General features: G+C 42.1%; 1 protein-coding gene across 1 annotated transcript in view; it reads left to right on the plus strand.

The window, feature by feature from the left end:
- The first annotated feature begins 7,380 nt into the window (after positions 1–7,380).
- LOC140723789 (uncharacterized) overlaps positions 7,381–16,665 on the plus strand; it is a 65,647-nt gene continuing 56,362 nt past the window's right edge. Inside the window, exons 1-2 of the mRNA XM_073038323.1 lie at positions 7,381–7,394; positions 9,176–9,270. Coding sequence (XP_072894424.1) covers positions 7,381–7,394; positions 9,176–9,270 — 109 coding nt within the window. The remainder of the gene's footprint in view (positions 7,395–9,175; positions 9,271–16,665) is intronic.

Genomic DNA, 16,665 nt, shown 5'->3' on the forward strand with positions numbered 1-16,665 from the left:
AAAGTCCAAATATAGTTGAAAAGTGTACCGAAATTTCGACCCACTACTGACATAATACTCGCTGGACTGCAATTCGAAGGAGTATCCCTATTATCTCTCGTCAACAAAGGACTAACATTTGCAACCCCCCCCCCAACCCCCCAATCTTCTTGTTCTACTTCCATGGCCAGCTGAGACATAAATATTCCGTCTAAAAGTACAGCAATATCTTCGCTCGCTTTCCAATATTACCTGGACTGTATCCCTTCTGACACCGGAGAATCATCTATCATAATGTTTTCAAAGTTTCTTAGCGTCGGCATGTTCTAGCCTTTTGACGCTGTGTTCACATTCATCATTGTATTCAGTGAGGATCCTTCACCGCCTCCTTTGATTCCAAACACAGTTTTCCTCTTTTACCCCTGATCTGCCCACGCTCGATCTAGTCATCCTCCTGTTCTTCGCTTACTTTAGTGCAACTCGCGAAGGCATTCTCAAGTCCCCTTATGTCTTTTCTAAGTCCACTGTTAAATTATTTCCTGTCTGCATTGAGACTCGCCATTACCCTACCAGATCCTTTCTTGCTAAACCTAAACTACCTTTTTCTTCTTCTTGAATCGTCCATATTTCTTGTTACTTTACGCTATCATTCTTTCCCTGCGTCAATGAGACAAGCACGTACTGAACCCCGTGTCAATGCTCCCTAAACAATGCTCACATATCTGCTGCGCCTTTCACTGAGTACATCACTCTTGGCCCTCTTTTACTCTTGAGACAGCTGATAAATGATTTTGGTGTCCAATTTTACATTACTGGCTAGCTTGTATTCATATTTCACATTTTCTCTGCATATTGTTTTTTAAATTGCCGCTTTTGATTATTGAAAGCTCCTAAATTCTCTAGTTTCAACTATTTTTGCTATTTGGGATGACATCTTAAATCAGTATCTAGATAGACCAACAAAAGCAGGAGCTGTAATGGACCTGGGTTTGTGTACTTATTCTTGCAAGATGCCCGACCATTTGGTAGTTGAACAGTTAGGGCAGAACGCCTCAAGTTTAAGAGAGCTAAAGAGAAGGAAAGTGTAGACTTTGCGGGAAGGTAATCAATTGGATCAGTGTAAATTTCGAATTCATAAGGCAGGAACTAGGGAGAGTTAATGGGAAACAAAAGCTTCTGGCAAGTCCACATCTGACATGTAGGAGGCATTTAAAGTCCATCTGCACGGAGTAAAGGACGGGTATATTCCAGTATGAAGAAATGACGAGATTGGCAGCGTCAGAGAACCTTAAATATCGTGAGAAGTGATGAATTTAGTCAAGCAAGATAAGGAAAAGTATGTAAAGCTCAGGATGGTCGAATCAAACAGAGCCCTCCAGGATGAGTGTGGTCCTTAATGAGTAACTTACATCAGTAGTTACCAAGGAGAAAGATATGGAGGATAGGGAGATCAGTGTGGAGAGTACAAGTATGCTCGGGCATTTTGAAATAAAGGATGAGACAGTGTTGGGTCCCTTAAAGTGCATTAAGGCGTATACGTCTCCAGACCCATCAGGGTACAGAGAGAGGAAAGTGAAGAGTGAAGGCCTTGATCAATATCATTGTGTCCTGCCTAACCACCAGCAAACTCCTAGAGAACCTCATGTAGATGCATTATTCAAGAAGTGATCCAGGGAATAAACCTGATCAGCATTGAAACTGCCGAGATACAGTTAGCTATGAACCAAGTGCTGATAAATGGGAGCAGTGTAGACAGTAAGTGGATGGTCAGAAAAGGTATGGCTGGCCAAAGGCCTGTTTCCGTGCTGTGTAACACGCCATTCCGGACATGCTAAGCTAACGATGGTGGCACCGCAGGGCGCAGATTTCAAAACACCACACCCCTCTCCAACCTGAAATAAACCCCTTTGTCACCACTGGGAATATCTGTTTCTGTCAAGGTAACGTAACGATTGGACACTTCTGCTAATCAACTGGCAATTGATGAAGTTCCTGTGTCTTCTTCCATTAATGTTGTTTTCTTACAGTAAAACTAAACCTCTCACTGTGTCAGAATCAGTGATTAAATCCGGGCCAGACACTGCTTTCATCCCTGCACATTGTAACTTGAACCATCTCACTGAGGGTCTGATGGAGATCCAAACCCTGCTCTCAACACATGCGATCACATCTCCCCTGCTTCTGACATTTCAAATACCCTCAGAATGGTTTTCCGATTCAGTCTGAAGGTTATGGTAAATTTAACTCGTTTTCAGACCTGACAAACCATGTCTTCCCACAGCCAGTTCCACCTGTTGGTGTGTCCTCTTTCCTCCACCTCCAGGGAAGCTGCATTTCCATAAGACCATAAGACCTCCTTCCAATTAGGCACTAATTTATCAATGCTAGAATCTTTCCTGCAACACCACGGGCTCGTAGCTTGCTAAGCAGCCTCGAGCGTGGCACCTTGTCACAGGGCTTTCGAAAATCAAAGTACCCAACATCAACATCTCTAACCCGCCTGTTATTTCTTCAATTAGAAATAGCCGAATATCCTGCTACTAATTCAATATGCCAGCAACAACCTCCGACAAATAAGAGACCCCGTGAATTTAATGTTTCGAGTTCTTCCATCACTCATTGATGAAAAACGCTTGATGTATGTTAAAGTAAATGTGATATCAGGCAAATTCACCAGCGGGAGATAGTCTAAATTTCATATTATGGCGCTGTGATCCTACAATTTGTTTCCAGTAAGTGAACGATAAACTGATGGAGAAGGGCATCCTTATCTTGCTGTCGATTTTGACTGGTGGTTATCTCTGGGAGATAGTAATCTCGGCACAGCCGCTCCCCACTTGCCCATTACCCTAATGTTACAACTGCAGACAACTGTTAAGCATGTTGAGTCTTTCTGTGGTTTAACACAAGCGTTGTGGAACAAGGTGTGGTGTTACATGCTGAATAGGGTGAAGTTCAGGTTTACGAGCGTGTTATCAACTGAACATTGCTCAGGGTGTGTTCACTTACTGTTAGTGTCCATACAATTCAGATACTCGGATTCACTGAATCCAGACCCAGGAGTCCTGCATCAGGTAGGAACAGGGAGTGTATTCGGCAGTGTTATGGTGTTTTAATAAGCCCACTTACAACGGCAGTATTTCTGATGTTTCTACCATATCAATATTATCATTGAGATCGCGCGGCTTTACGGATCTGTGTGCTTGATTGTTCTGTATATGTTGTTTTTTAGGGAAGACGTGGTACTTCTGGCAGTGATATTTATATTAAAAAATAATGTGGTAATTCTCACTGGCCGTAGTTAAAAATTGCAAATTCTACCCCCAGTGGGCACTTTACAATGTACCTCCTGTACCTAATAATGTGGCCACTGATTGCATGTCCGGGGCTTCTGATGCCGTTGCCTGTCCACTTCAATGCTAACCACTGCGCTGTAATCGCTGGTATTCGATAAAGACGGGGAATTGATTGATTCCTTGTTATTTAGGAGGTGAGGAGGTTGTATCCGCTGATTCCTTGCTGGGGACATTGAGCATTACGCGGAGTCTGCACAGGAATGTGGCGAACACGAGGAAATGTGCAGATGCTGGAAATTCAAACAACACACACAAAATGCTGGTGGAACACAGCAGGCCAGGCAGCATCTATAAGGAGAAGTACTGTCGACGTTTCGGGCCGAGAGCCTTCGTCAGGACTAACTGAATGGAAATATACTAAGAGATTTGAAAGCAGATTTGAAGCGAGGGGGAAATGCGAAATGATAGGAGGACCGGAGGGGGTGGGATGAAGCTAAAAGCTGGAAAGGTGATTGGCGAAAGTGATACATAGCAGGAGAAAGGAAAGGATCATGGGACGGGAGGACTCAGGAGAAAGAAAGGGAGAGAGGGGACCAACACAGGTCCGGTGCTGCCGTTGTGGCCTTTTATATGTTGGTGAGACCCGACGCAGACTGGGAGACCGTTTCGCTGAATACCTACGCTCTGCCCACCAAAGAAAGCAGGATCCCCCAGAGGTCACACATTTTAATTCAACGTCCCATTCCCATTCTGATGTGTCTATCCATGGCCTCCTCTACTGTCAAAATGAAGCCACACTCAGGTTGGAGTATCAACACCTTATATAACGACTGGGTATCCTCCAACCTGATGGCATGAACATTGCCTTCTCTCCCTTCCATTAATGCTTCTCTTTCCCTTCTAAACCCCATCTCTGACATATTTCGCTGTTTGTTCTTTTTTCTCTCTCTCTCTGCCCATCACTCTGCCTGTTCTCAATCTCCATCTGGTGCTCTCCCCTCCCTTTCTTTCTCCCGAGGCCACCCGTCACATGGTCCTTTCCCTTCCCCAGCTCTGTATCACTTTGGCCAATCACCTTTCCAGCTCTTAGCTTCATCACACCCCCCTCCGGTCTTCTATCATTTCGTACTTCCCCCTCCCCCACCAGTTTGAAATCTCTTACTATCTTTCCTTTCGTTTAGTCCTGACGAAGGGTCTCGGCCCGAAACGTCGACAGCGCTTCTCCCTATAGATGCTGCCTGGCCTGTTGTGTTCCACCAGCATTTTGTCTGTATCGTAGGAATGTGGCGAACATGTTTATGAAACACAAGAAGATAGATGAGGTTATTTTTCTGAGGTGGAACTAATGTGTCTTTGGAATTCTCTTCCACAAATGAAGGTAGAAACAGAGCATTCTTTCAATGTGCTTAATTCTGCAGAATACAAATTCTCTACAGGCAAGGGAGTGAACTGTCCCAGGCGGTCGCAGGGGTGTGTCACTGAAATCACAGTTCAGCTGTGGTCATAGAGATTGGAGGAACAGGACTGAGTGGACGAATGTCCTGTAACTAATTCAACATACCAACAGCGCACTCTGAGAGATCAGAAACAAAGTGAATTTAGTGTTTGGTGATTTTTCTATCGATCTCAGCCGAGGAACGGGAGATGTCCTAGTAAAATAAGTGCGATGCCAGGCAAGTTCGCCAGCGGGAAAAGATCATAATTTTATGTGATTCTACAGAGACATGGTAACTTGTTTCCAGTAAGTGAGTAATAAACTGAAGGGGAAGAGTGTTCTTATCTTGCTTTTGAATTTGACCGGTTGTTATCTCTGGAAGATTGTTATCTCGGCACAGTTCCTCCACAATCGTCCAATTGTTCTAATGGTCCAACTGCGGACTTCTGTTAAAGTGGGTCTTTATAAACAGGCTGACATTGAAGTACCTCCTTCAGGCAGCCGGGGCACACTTACAGAATGCCCAGTTTTCAAAAGGAAACGAAAAATAAATGGCTCCAAATGCAGAATATTTTACAACCGTTGACTGCGCCCTTCCTTCTGCTGTCTCTGTGCAATAAACCCACAGCGATCTTTGCCCTGAGCTGTCTCTGGGGTTTATAATCTGACAATAAACTAGTCCTAAGGTGAACAATAAATTAAAGCCGACGACACCAAAAGAACCGAACCAGGATGCGGGTTGTGATTCCTCTCTGGAGCGGATCAAATATTCTAGAGAGGAAATTACTGCATCGCTTGCGCTGTAGTATTAATTCTAACTTAGACCACTTTTAAGAGTGACTCATTCATGTAAAATAAGGTTTCATGTGGTTTAACACAAGCGTTGTGGAACAAGGCGTGGCGTTACATGCTGAATAGACTGAAGTTCATGTTTATGAGCGTGTTATCAACTGGACATTGCTCAGCGTGTGTTCACTTACTGTTAGGGACATAACATTCAGATGCTCGGATTCGCCGAGAGCTGACTCAGGAGTCCAGCCCCAGGTAAGAACAGGGACTATCGGCGGAAATGTTATGGTTGTTAAATCGCCCACTTGTCCCGGGGTAGCATTTCTACCCTCCATGGAGAATAAGAATAGTCTGCAACCACTCTTTGCCTACTGTGGGCAAGCCAATTCTGGATCCACAGAGCAATGCCCCTTCGGATCCCATACCTCCATTCTTGGTTCTGTTACGTCACGATCATCTCAAAATGCGTTGACAATTCCCTCACTTTGTAAGATGCCCCAAGTGCTTCGCTCTGTAGTGATCGCCCAAAAATTGGAACTGTCATGAATTACAGTAACATATCACTGATTCCTTTGGCTATTGAAACCTGCAATGATACTCTTGCCCTCCAGTGTAGAGTTGTACAGGCCTCTGCTAGCAACAAACTCATTTGAAGTCAAATGTCCTATCATCACCTTTCATTCAGACCTAACTAGCAAATGCCAACCAATAATTTACATACCCTGGAGTCATCAAGTACTTTTCTACTAAATAAGTTGTAAGAACGATTGAACCGCTAATTAAGCGGTATTGAAATAAAGTTATGTTCCAAATTGACCCTGTACCAAAGGCGTGGCTTATCCCTGTACTTGCAATGATTGCAGCCAGGTCAGCTGGAGCTGCCGGGGTCGGTTTAAACTCAGTTATTGCGGGATGGGAACCAGAGTATTGGGTCAGATGATGGATCGGTTGATATAAAGGTAGGTGCGATGTTCAGAGAGGCTTTGGAAGGATTAACTCTGGGCAGGCATCATGTAGCAGTTGGGTTGGTTGAAATGTGTTAACTTTAATACGGTATGTATTAAGAATAAGAGTAACTTAGAACATGGTTCAGTACATGGATGGTACGTGTTAACACCGTCACACAGACTTGACTGTTACAATGACAGAATTGTAACAGAATTGGCTATTTGTTGCAAAGTGTAGTTGTTTCCGAATGCATATAGAGGGAGGTCAAATGGGGACAATCGTTATGACTAATCAGCGATGGTATCACGGTACAGGAACGGAGGACATCATGGAGGGACCGTCTACAGACTCTGTTTGGGTGAAGGTCAGTAGCAGGAAGGGCCAGTCATACTGGAGCATTATATAGTCCTGCCCCCAAAGCTTCTAGGATAATGAGAGCAGATAACCTGACAGTTTTGGGAAAGGTACAAATGCAACAGCGTTGTTATCATTGTTGAACTCAACTTTCCTGACGTTGATCCCACCTCCTTGTTCCAAAATGTGTCAATGGGACAGAATGCGTTGTGTGTCCAGGAAGAATTCTTGACCTAGTATGTGGATGGGCTAACTGGAGGAGTTGCCATACTGCATCTGGAATGAGGCAATGAAGCTGGTCAAGTGACAGAAGTCTCGATGAGTTACGTTTTTGAGATAGTGACTACAACACCCCAACTTTTATCATGGTCAATTATAGTAGCAGCCGATACGGGATAGTATTTAATTAGTGGATGGACAATTATGACGGTATTGTTAGCAACATGGGAGCGTAAATTGGGAAAATGTTTCTCAGAGAAATGCACATCTGATTTGAGGAGGTGGTTTCAGGGACACTTTTATAGGGTTCTGGATAGATTTGCCCAGCAGTCATGGAAATGATGTTCAGATAAACAAATCATGGTTCACAAGAGGTAAGGAACATTTAGGCAAGAGGAAAAATTAAGCATTATTCAGGGTTAGGAAAAGAATATTCAGCAAAGGCACCAGAGAATTTTAAGTTAGTCAGGAAGGATCTTAAGAAGGATTTAGAAGTCGAATGGGACTTGAGAAATCCTTGGCAAGGAGGATAAAGGAAATCCCCAAGGCGTTTTACACGAGTGAAGAACAGAAGGATGAATAGTTTGAGAGTAGGACTACTCAGGAGCAAAGCTGAAACCGTGTCTGGAGGATGAGGTGAATGGTGAGGTTCTTAATGAATTACTTGTTTCAGAATTACCAAGTAGATGGGCTGTGATTGAGACATTAATGTAGGAACACGGCAATGTTAAGAAAGAGCTGTCGATGGAGCTTCCAATATACACCACGTTACTACGGGAAGTGAGGGAGGAGTTTACAGGAGCATTGACACTGACCTTTATGCCCTTTCCGGCCATAGGCGTAGTAACACCGGATTGGAGTATAGAAAATGTTCCGTAAGTCAATAAAGGTAAAAAGGATAATCCTTGGGATTATAGACCAGTGAATGTTACATCTGCTGTGGGCAAAACCTTCGAAAGGATACTCGCGGACAGGAATTTTGTACATTTTGAGAAGCAAAATATTATTAATTGTTTCCATCATGGCTTTTTATTGGTGAGTGGAGAAAAGTGTAGGGGAGATGCCAGAGATAATTTTCCACAATATGTGCAAGTTACGCACAGAATATATACCAACTTTTGGATCGACAGCGTCTGATCATGAGTACCAGGGCATTGTGCATGGAAAGTTGTTGTTTTTTAAAAATAATACCTTTTAAGGTTTTTGAAGATCAGTGTCAATGAGGGTAGGGGTGTGGATGTTGTACATTGGACTTCTGCAAAGCCTTTGACAAGGTGCCACATGACAGCTCGGTCTGGAAGATAAAATTCCATAAGATCCAAAGAGATCAATGTAGCTGGATTCAAAATTAGCCTTCAAGGGAGCAAACAAAGTGTGGCTGCAGAAGGTTTCTCCTCTGAATGAAGTCTCGTAACTAGTGTGCGCCGCAAGGTCTCAAAGTAGGGACTGGCCCGAAACGTCGACAGTGCTTCTCCTATAGATGCTGCCTGGCTTGCTGTGTTCCACCAGCATTGTGTGTGTGTTGTTGTTTGAATTTCCAGCATCTGCAGATTTCCTCGTGTTTGGACTTTAGATATGTGTTAATTTATAGCAATGATCTCGATGCGAATGCAGAAGGCTTGATCTGTAAAATCGCAGCTGACACAAAATTAGGAGATGGAGCTCGCGGTGAAGATTATCGTAGTTTATAGTGTATCTAAATGGTCACTGGAGTGGTAAATAGGTTGCTAAATGAACACGAGCAGCAATGGTTTCATGTGGAGGCTGGTGATCTTCTGGAGGGAGCAGCCAGAGGAGGTGGATGAGACAGGCACAATTGTATAATTCCAGAAGCAGCTGGAATATGAAAATGGAGTGAAGAGGCAAGGAGGGAAATGGACCCATCACAGGAAATTGGGATCATCTTGCTGGGTACTGTGGTCGGCATTGTCTCGTTACGCAGAAGGGTCTATATTGGTGTTCTATTGCTCTATGACCATATCGGTAGAGGGCGCAGGTATCACTGGACAGACGTTCACAAATGGCGTAGAAGTTAATGATAACGGGGAATGTTTAGCCCCTAAGCCAACTGCTGCACTGATACAGGGGATGGAGATACTATCATATTTGCAAAGTCATCGTTCTCTGTCTGACTCAGCTTGTTTTTGTAATTCAGAGCATCACCAGCAGGTGGAGCTTTCTTGCACCCGGACCAGTGGAAAAAGGAAGACGAAAATCAGCAATCGTCAATCACAGTCAGAATGACTACAGGTATGTTCACTAGGATCTTTATGAATAAAATTCTGTCCTGTTGGTGCACAATAGTTCAGATGAAGAAACTTACACTGGCCCTAACGGAGCACAGAGAAGTTTCATGACGCATGGTCACTGATCCCACTGGTAAAGCTGCATTAAGTAATTAATCAGTTCCAGCGCAGGGACCTGACACCGGCAATGGTCGAATCACTCCGGTCATCATGCAAAGCTTCAGCTGTGTGAAAGGAGCAGAGACTCCTGAATCAGGTGGATGTGAGTGAAACACAGGAATGCAACATCGGGCTTGTGCGTTGTGTAAAAGTCCAGGGTCAGTTTCTGCTTCACGTCTAGACAGGCCCTGACAACTACAACTTTCACTTATAAAATTCAGAGCAAAATGGTTTGAGCATTTCTAGGATTTCAGAGATTTTGTGCTCCCTGTTTTCTGTAGCCGAGCCGAGAACATTGCCAGCTTTGATCAGGAGACCCTTCATTCTAGTTAAATTTGTGTTCTGTTTCGGCGTTTTATTATCAGTATCTGGGCTATGGAGAAATGGTGATCGTGGGTTTCTCAAAAGACCTTTAAGGAACATCAAAGCTCTCAGGGCACAGGGAATGTAAAATAGCAGGAGATAAACATCTGGACCAATGTCATTGATGAGTAGGATTACAGTGAATCTCACGGCATTTCATGGGGCTAATTCGATCTGGTAACACGCAAACAGATGGAGGAACTCAGCAGGTCAGTGAACATAGATGGAGGGAAATTAATAATTTAAATCTGAGCCGAGTCTCTGAATAAGACCATGTGCATCGGATCTAATCTCCTATAATTGAACTATTCGGTCTGCAATCCCCAGTACTAATAGAACCCTCCAGTATACTGACCCAATCAGCAGGTTATAAACGTTAAAAGACCACGCTGCAATTTTATTCTGTGCTGCAGCTAATGAAGACAAACATGCCAATTATCCACGCCACACTTTGCTACCAGTAATCTTCGGAGAATTAGAAGTTCAAAGTGCACTTTCGTTTAATCAAAGTTCATATACGTCATCATATATAACATGGAGGTTCATTTTCTTGCAGGCGAACTAGCCAACTGGATATGAAATTGCCTATGCGGAAGGATTCAGAGGGTTAATAACAGAGTGCTATTAAATTTGCAGGCTTGAGGCTAGTGGTGTGGATGGGCTACAAGGTCTACTGTTTGTTTTTTTGATCTTAATGATTTGGTAGATAAAGTTGTTAATACCGTTCGTAAGTTTACAAATGACATCAAAATCGGTGGTATAAAGGGGTTATATAAGATTACAAGGAGACTGAGACGAACGTGGAAAGTGCATTCTGGAATAGATTCACTTTGTAAAGTTAAACCAGAGCAGGAGTTGCACAGTGAATATTAGGGCCCTGGAAAGTGTTGTAGAACAGGGGCAGCCAAGAGTACAGATGCACGATTTGCTGGAGCTGTTTATACACATGGGCAGGACACAGGAAGGATGTCATTAAGATGGAAAAAAGCACAGAGAATATTCCGGAGGACATTACCTGGAGTGTAGCTATTGAGCTATAAGGGGAATCAGGACAAGTTGGCACTGTTCTTCCTGTTGCACGATCTATGTGTCCTTATCTTGAGGAAGAAGCAGAAAAAGTTCCATATCCTTCCTCCAATTTTCGTGTCATCTGGAAAGTTACTCAATCAACCTTCCGCCTCAAAATCCAGGTCATTTATTAAAATCACAACTAGCAGGGGTCCCAGGACTAGGCACCACTAGTCACCGACCTTCAGGCAGAATAATTATATGCTGATGCATTTTGGAAGGACAAACCAGAAGAAAGGATTAACGGTCAGTTAGTTAAGAGTACAGATGAACAAAGAGACCTTGGGGTTCAAATCCATACATCCCTCAAGGTCGCTGCGCAGGTTGATAGGGTAGTTAAGAAAGCCTATGGGATGCTAAGCTTCATTAACCGGGGTATTGAGTTCAAGAGTATAGAGTAGATAGGTCATGTTGCAACTCTACAAATCTCTGGTGAGACCGCACTTGGAATATTGTGTTTAATTCTGGTCACCTCATTATAGGAAGGATGTGGAAGTTATGGAGAGGGTGCGGAGGAGATTCATCAGGATGTTGCCTGGTTTGGAGAACAAGTCATATGAAGCAAGGTTAGCAGAGCTGGGACTTTTCTCTTTGGAGCATAGAAGAATGAGAGGGGACTTGATAGAGGCCTACAAGATTATGAGAGGCATGGATAGGGTGGATAATCAGTACCTGTTTCCCAGGGTACCAATTGCAAATATCAGAGAGCATATGTACAAAACTAAGGGAGGGAAGTTTAGGGGAGACGTCAGGAGTACTTTTTTTATATACAGAGGGTTGTCAGTGCCTGGAATGACTTGCCAGGGATGGTGGCTGAGGCTAAAACATTATGGGTACTTATGAGCCTCTTGGACAGGCGCATGGTTGAAAAAAAAATGGAGGGTTATGGGGTAGTGTGGGTTTCGTACTTTTTCTTTTAAGGATTACATTGGTCGGCACAATATGCAGGGCTGAAGGGCCTGTACTGCGCTGTAGTGTTCTATGGTTCTATGGCAATGCTCAGTATTCAACCCAAGTGATGGGACAGCGTGTTGTACAGTGGAATAACAGATCTAGCGGATTGGACAGTATGTAATCCAGTGGCTGGTCTGTGATTGAAACAGGTGACTGGAAACTTTGTGATATTTGCTTGTGGGAGATAGTCACAATGATAGTCCCAGTATCACCAGGCACTGTTTCATTAAGATTGTCTGGTCATCCGTTTGTTCAACTTCCGCTTTCAATTGGGGCACGAATGCGCAAGCGCGTGGACGTCAGCTAGTGAGAACAACGAGGAGAGTTTAAAAGCGAGAAGGCTTTACAGAGCGGGCTACGAAGGAGCAGGCGATGGAGTAGAGGAAGACAGAATAGGAACGCTTTGGTTCACCGGGGCTTAAACAATGAAGGGTTGAGAAGAGGTAGGCTGCCTGTGTAGAATTAGAGACAGGAAGCATGTGTGTGAGGCCGTTGGTCTTTGCTGGGTGTCAGATGTGGGAAGACCTGGAGACTCTCAGCTTCCCGGTTGGCCACATCTGCGCCAGGTGCGTCGATCTGCAGCTCCTGAGGGACCGTGTTAGGGAACTGGAGATGCAGCTCGATGACCTTCGTCTAGTCAGGGAGAGTGAGGAGGTGATAGAACGGTGCTATAGGCAGGTAGTTACACCGGGGCCCAGGGAGACTGACAAGTGGGTAACAGTCAGGAGAAGGAAGGGTAAGAGTCAGAGGCTAGAGAGTACCTCAGCGGCTGTCACCCTTAACAATATGTACTCCTGTTTGAGTACTGTTTGGGGGCGACCGACGTGCTGGAAGCAACAGTGGCTGTGCCTCGGGCACAGAGTCTGGCCCTGTGGCCTAAAAGGGCAGGGAAAGGAAGAGGACGGCAGCAGTGATAGTGGGCTCTATAGTTAGGAGTCAGACAGGCAATTCTGTGGAGGCAGGAAAGAAACGCGGATGGTTGTTTGCTTCCCAGGTGCCTGGGTCCGGGATGTTTCTGATCGCGTCTACGATTTCTGAAGTGGGAAGGAGAACAACCAGGGGTCGCGGTACATATTGGTACCGATTTCCCATCTTGTAGCTTATGGATTAAGTCGCGTTCCTAGCGGCTCTCTCTCTTTTAATATATTTTATATCCCACTAACAGATCCTTTTTAGTTTTGATGATTTATTACTTCTACTGAAGGATTTACGACTTAATTACAATGGCCGAAAAAGATGATTCTGGTATTGAACTGAGAAGCGGCAAGATTTTTTCTGAAATGGAACAAACGGAACAACCAAGAAAACGAAGGAATCTGTTACACGAGCAGGAATATTTTCTTCAATACAAGATATGAAATCGGAATTCAGATCGCTTAATATTATAATTGATAAGCTGGCCAGTTCAAACGGGTAGCTTGAAAAAGCTCTTTCTACGATTCAAGATTCTTTGAAAAACTTGGACTCTCAATTTCAAACACTTCAGCAGATTGCAACCCAAATTGAAAGTGAGCATGATCTATTCAAGCAAACTATTAAAGATCAAGGAATGAAGATATCTTCGATGGAAAAGAAAATCAATGAAATTACCTCGGAACTATCTAAAACGAAGAAAAGAATGATTGATCGAAATAGTAGAGGGCGTCGGCGGAATCTGCGTATTCTGGGACTGCCTGAATATACTGAAGCTGGCGATTTGTTAAAATTCTTTTCAGATATCCTGTACTCACTTTTCAATGAGACTCTTGAAGCTCGCCACTTAATCGACAGAGCTCACAGAATTCCATTTTCTCGCCGTTCAGCCGAATTACGTCCTCGAGTAGTTGTACTTTCTTTGCATTATTATACGACTAAAGAAGCCAGAAAGAAGCGGATGTGATGTTTAATTCGACACAGATTCGTATAGTCGAAGATTATCCTCCCGAGACTTTTGCCGAAAGAAAAAAATATCGAGAAGTTATGAGTGAAATGTATAAATTAGATGTAAATCCCTCCCTTCGCTTTCCAGCAAAACTCATAATTTTTCCTGAAAAATCTCAATTATTGAGAATCTACTCTCCTCAAGAGGGATGGGAATATATTAAAAACCTTAAAGTGAAGCCTACCGAATAAAATATTAAAGTTATTCCGATTACTCAATAGGCAATTTTGAAGTATTTGCTGTATGAGTTGTTTATGGAGCTTCTGAGTTAAGTACATTCTATACCTTTTTATTCTCTGGTATGGGACGTGGTTGATTTTTTTTACCTTATTAGTAATTAGTACATATGTAACTGTCTTGTAGGGAACATTTATAGTATTGTACTTTAATGGTCATTGAAGGACCTGCTGTGCATTGATCTTTTTATTTATTTTATTTGTTTCAATGCTTATAGTTTTAGGTCTGTGTTATACATATATATATATATCTAAATATTTATATATATACTCATTTATTTTTCTTCTTCGAGAGAAAGAATATTGTTTGTAACATAATTCGGCCGGATTTATTCTTTTTTCTGAATATGTGTTTAAGCTACTTTGATGATTCTAAGATGGCCGTTGTTGATTCTGCTTTTATTAATGTTAGACATAACATTATAGTAGTTGAATTCTGTTTGTGTCTTTCATTATGGCTATTTTCCGTGGGATTTTTGCTTTATTTTTACTATACGGAGCTGCAAGACGGAGAACAGGTTCAAGGGTTATTAGTCAGCATGGGACCAGCCTATTGGTTCTATAGTCTCTATCTTTTGGGTGGGGGGAGGGGGAGCGTTCTATTAGAGTAGGTTCTTTTCTTGATTGGGCCGTTCTTTTGATGGATTTCTCTTTCGTAAATGCATCACTCCTTCTGGTTGTACTCGCGCCTTTGGGTTTGATCTGTAGTTGTGAAACATTCCTTTTATATAATATTAAATTCAATTTTAAACATGGATGTTAATAAAAGCAATATAATATCTTGGAATTGGAACGGTGTTAATCACCCCATTAAGCGTAAAAAGATTTTTAAGAAATTACAAACACTTAATTCAGATATTATTTTTGCGCAAGAAAATCATATATGAAAACAGGATGAGGACAGGTTTTTCCGCTTTTGGAAAGGACCCTATTTCACTCGCTGTCGGATAGTAAAATAAGAGGCATTTCTATATTTCTTAGTCCCAAAATCCCTTTTGTACACTTTAATACTACTACTGATTCGAATGGAAGATATTTAATTGTTACTGGTTTATTATGCGAGCAAAAGGTAGCTCTGGTGTGTGTATACGCACCTCATGTAGATAATTCTGATTTTTTTTAAGAAACTTTTTTCGGAGTTACTGAATCTCAAAGAATATAAGCTGATCATGGGTGATGACTTTAATTGCGCCTAAATCCGGCGATTGACAGGTCATCAAACAATCTGTCGCTTCCTAATAAAGCGGCAGCTTGTATTAACTCTTTTTTATTAGTATATGGCCTTGTCGATATTTGGAGATATAAGCACCCCAATGATAAAGATTTCTCTTTTTTCTCACACGTCCATCACAAGTATTCTCGAATTGATTTTTTTTTTAGATACTTGTCTGTTAAACTCCGTTGTTGAATGTGCGTATGACATCATTGCGCTCTCAGATCACGCGCCTTTAAAGTTAATCCTTAAGCTTTCGGATAGATTTTTGAAAATCTCACAGTGGAGATTGAACCCCGTATTGTTACAGGATCCAGCTTTTGTTAATTTTATTAAGGAGCAAATTTCTATATTTTTTGAATTTAATGCAACTGAAGAAATGTCAAATCTGGTTATATGGGACACCTTGAAATCTTTTCTTAGTGGACAGATAATCTCATATTCAGCAGCCTTGAGAAAGAAAACTAAAGCAGAATTGTCAGTGCTTATTAATAAGATTAAACAGATAGATAAAGTGTATTCAGTTAAACCTACTGAAGACCTATATAAAGAAAGGGTCGAACTTCAATCACAGTATGATTTGCTCCTGACCTTCCCCATTGAACAGCAATTTTTTAAAACTAAAAGTTTATTTTATATACATGGGGAAAAATCTGCCAAACTTTTAACGGGTCAGTTAAAGGCTGGGATGCTCAGAGGACAGATTTTAAAAATTCTCCGACCAGATTGAACAGAAACTTTAGATCGTTATGAAATTAACAAGATATTTATGGACTTTTATTCTAATCTTTATAAATCTGAACTCTCTGATAGTACTATTGCTATGAATAGATTTTGCAAATGTTAAACATACCTCAGATTTCGATTCAAGATGCTGATATGTTAGATGCACCTATTAAACAAGAGGAGATAGCCAAGGCTATATCCCCAATGCAAATACGTAAAGCTCCGGGACCGGATGGTTATATGGTAGAATTTTACAAGACTTTTCATGAAATGCTTATACCACATCTTCATCAAACGTTTACCGACTCTACGTCCTCTGGGAAACTTCCTAAAACTTTTTATGAAGCACTAACTTCATTGATTCCAAAAAAAAGAAAAGACCCACTGGAATGTATATCCTACAGACCTATTTCTTTACTGAATGCAGATTTTAAAATTTTCTCTAAGATTCTAGCAAATAGGCTTGAGAACATCTTGCCTAATGCTATCTCCAACGATCAAACACGATTTATAAAAAATAGGTACTCACATACTAATATTCGAAGATTGTTAAATATCATTTATTCCCCCTCAGCCAAAGAATCTGAATATAGTGTATCTTTGGACGCAGAGAAAGCCTTTGATACGGTGGAGTGGCCTTATCTATTTCAGGTTTTGAAGAGGTTTAATTTTGGTCCAGGCTTTATGCCCCGGTAGCTGCGGTTCTAACTAATAATCAAACGTTTCCTTATTTTAGATTATATAGAGGTACCCGTCAGG

The sequence above is a fragment of the Hemitrygon akajei genome, unplaced genomic scaffold (genome assembly GCF_048418815.1).
Source record: "Hemitrygon akajei unplaced genomic scaffold, sHemAka1.3 Scf000136, whole genome shotgun sequence".
NCBI classification, from domain to species: Eukaryota; Metazoa; Chordata; class Chondrichthyes; order Myliobatiformes; family Dasyatidae; genus Hemitrygon; species Hemitrygon akajei.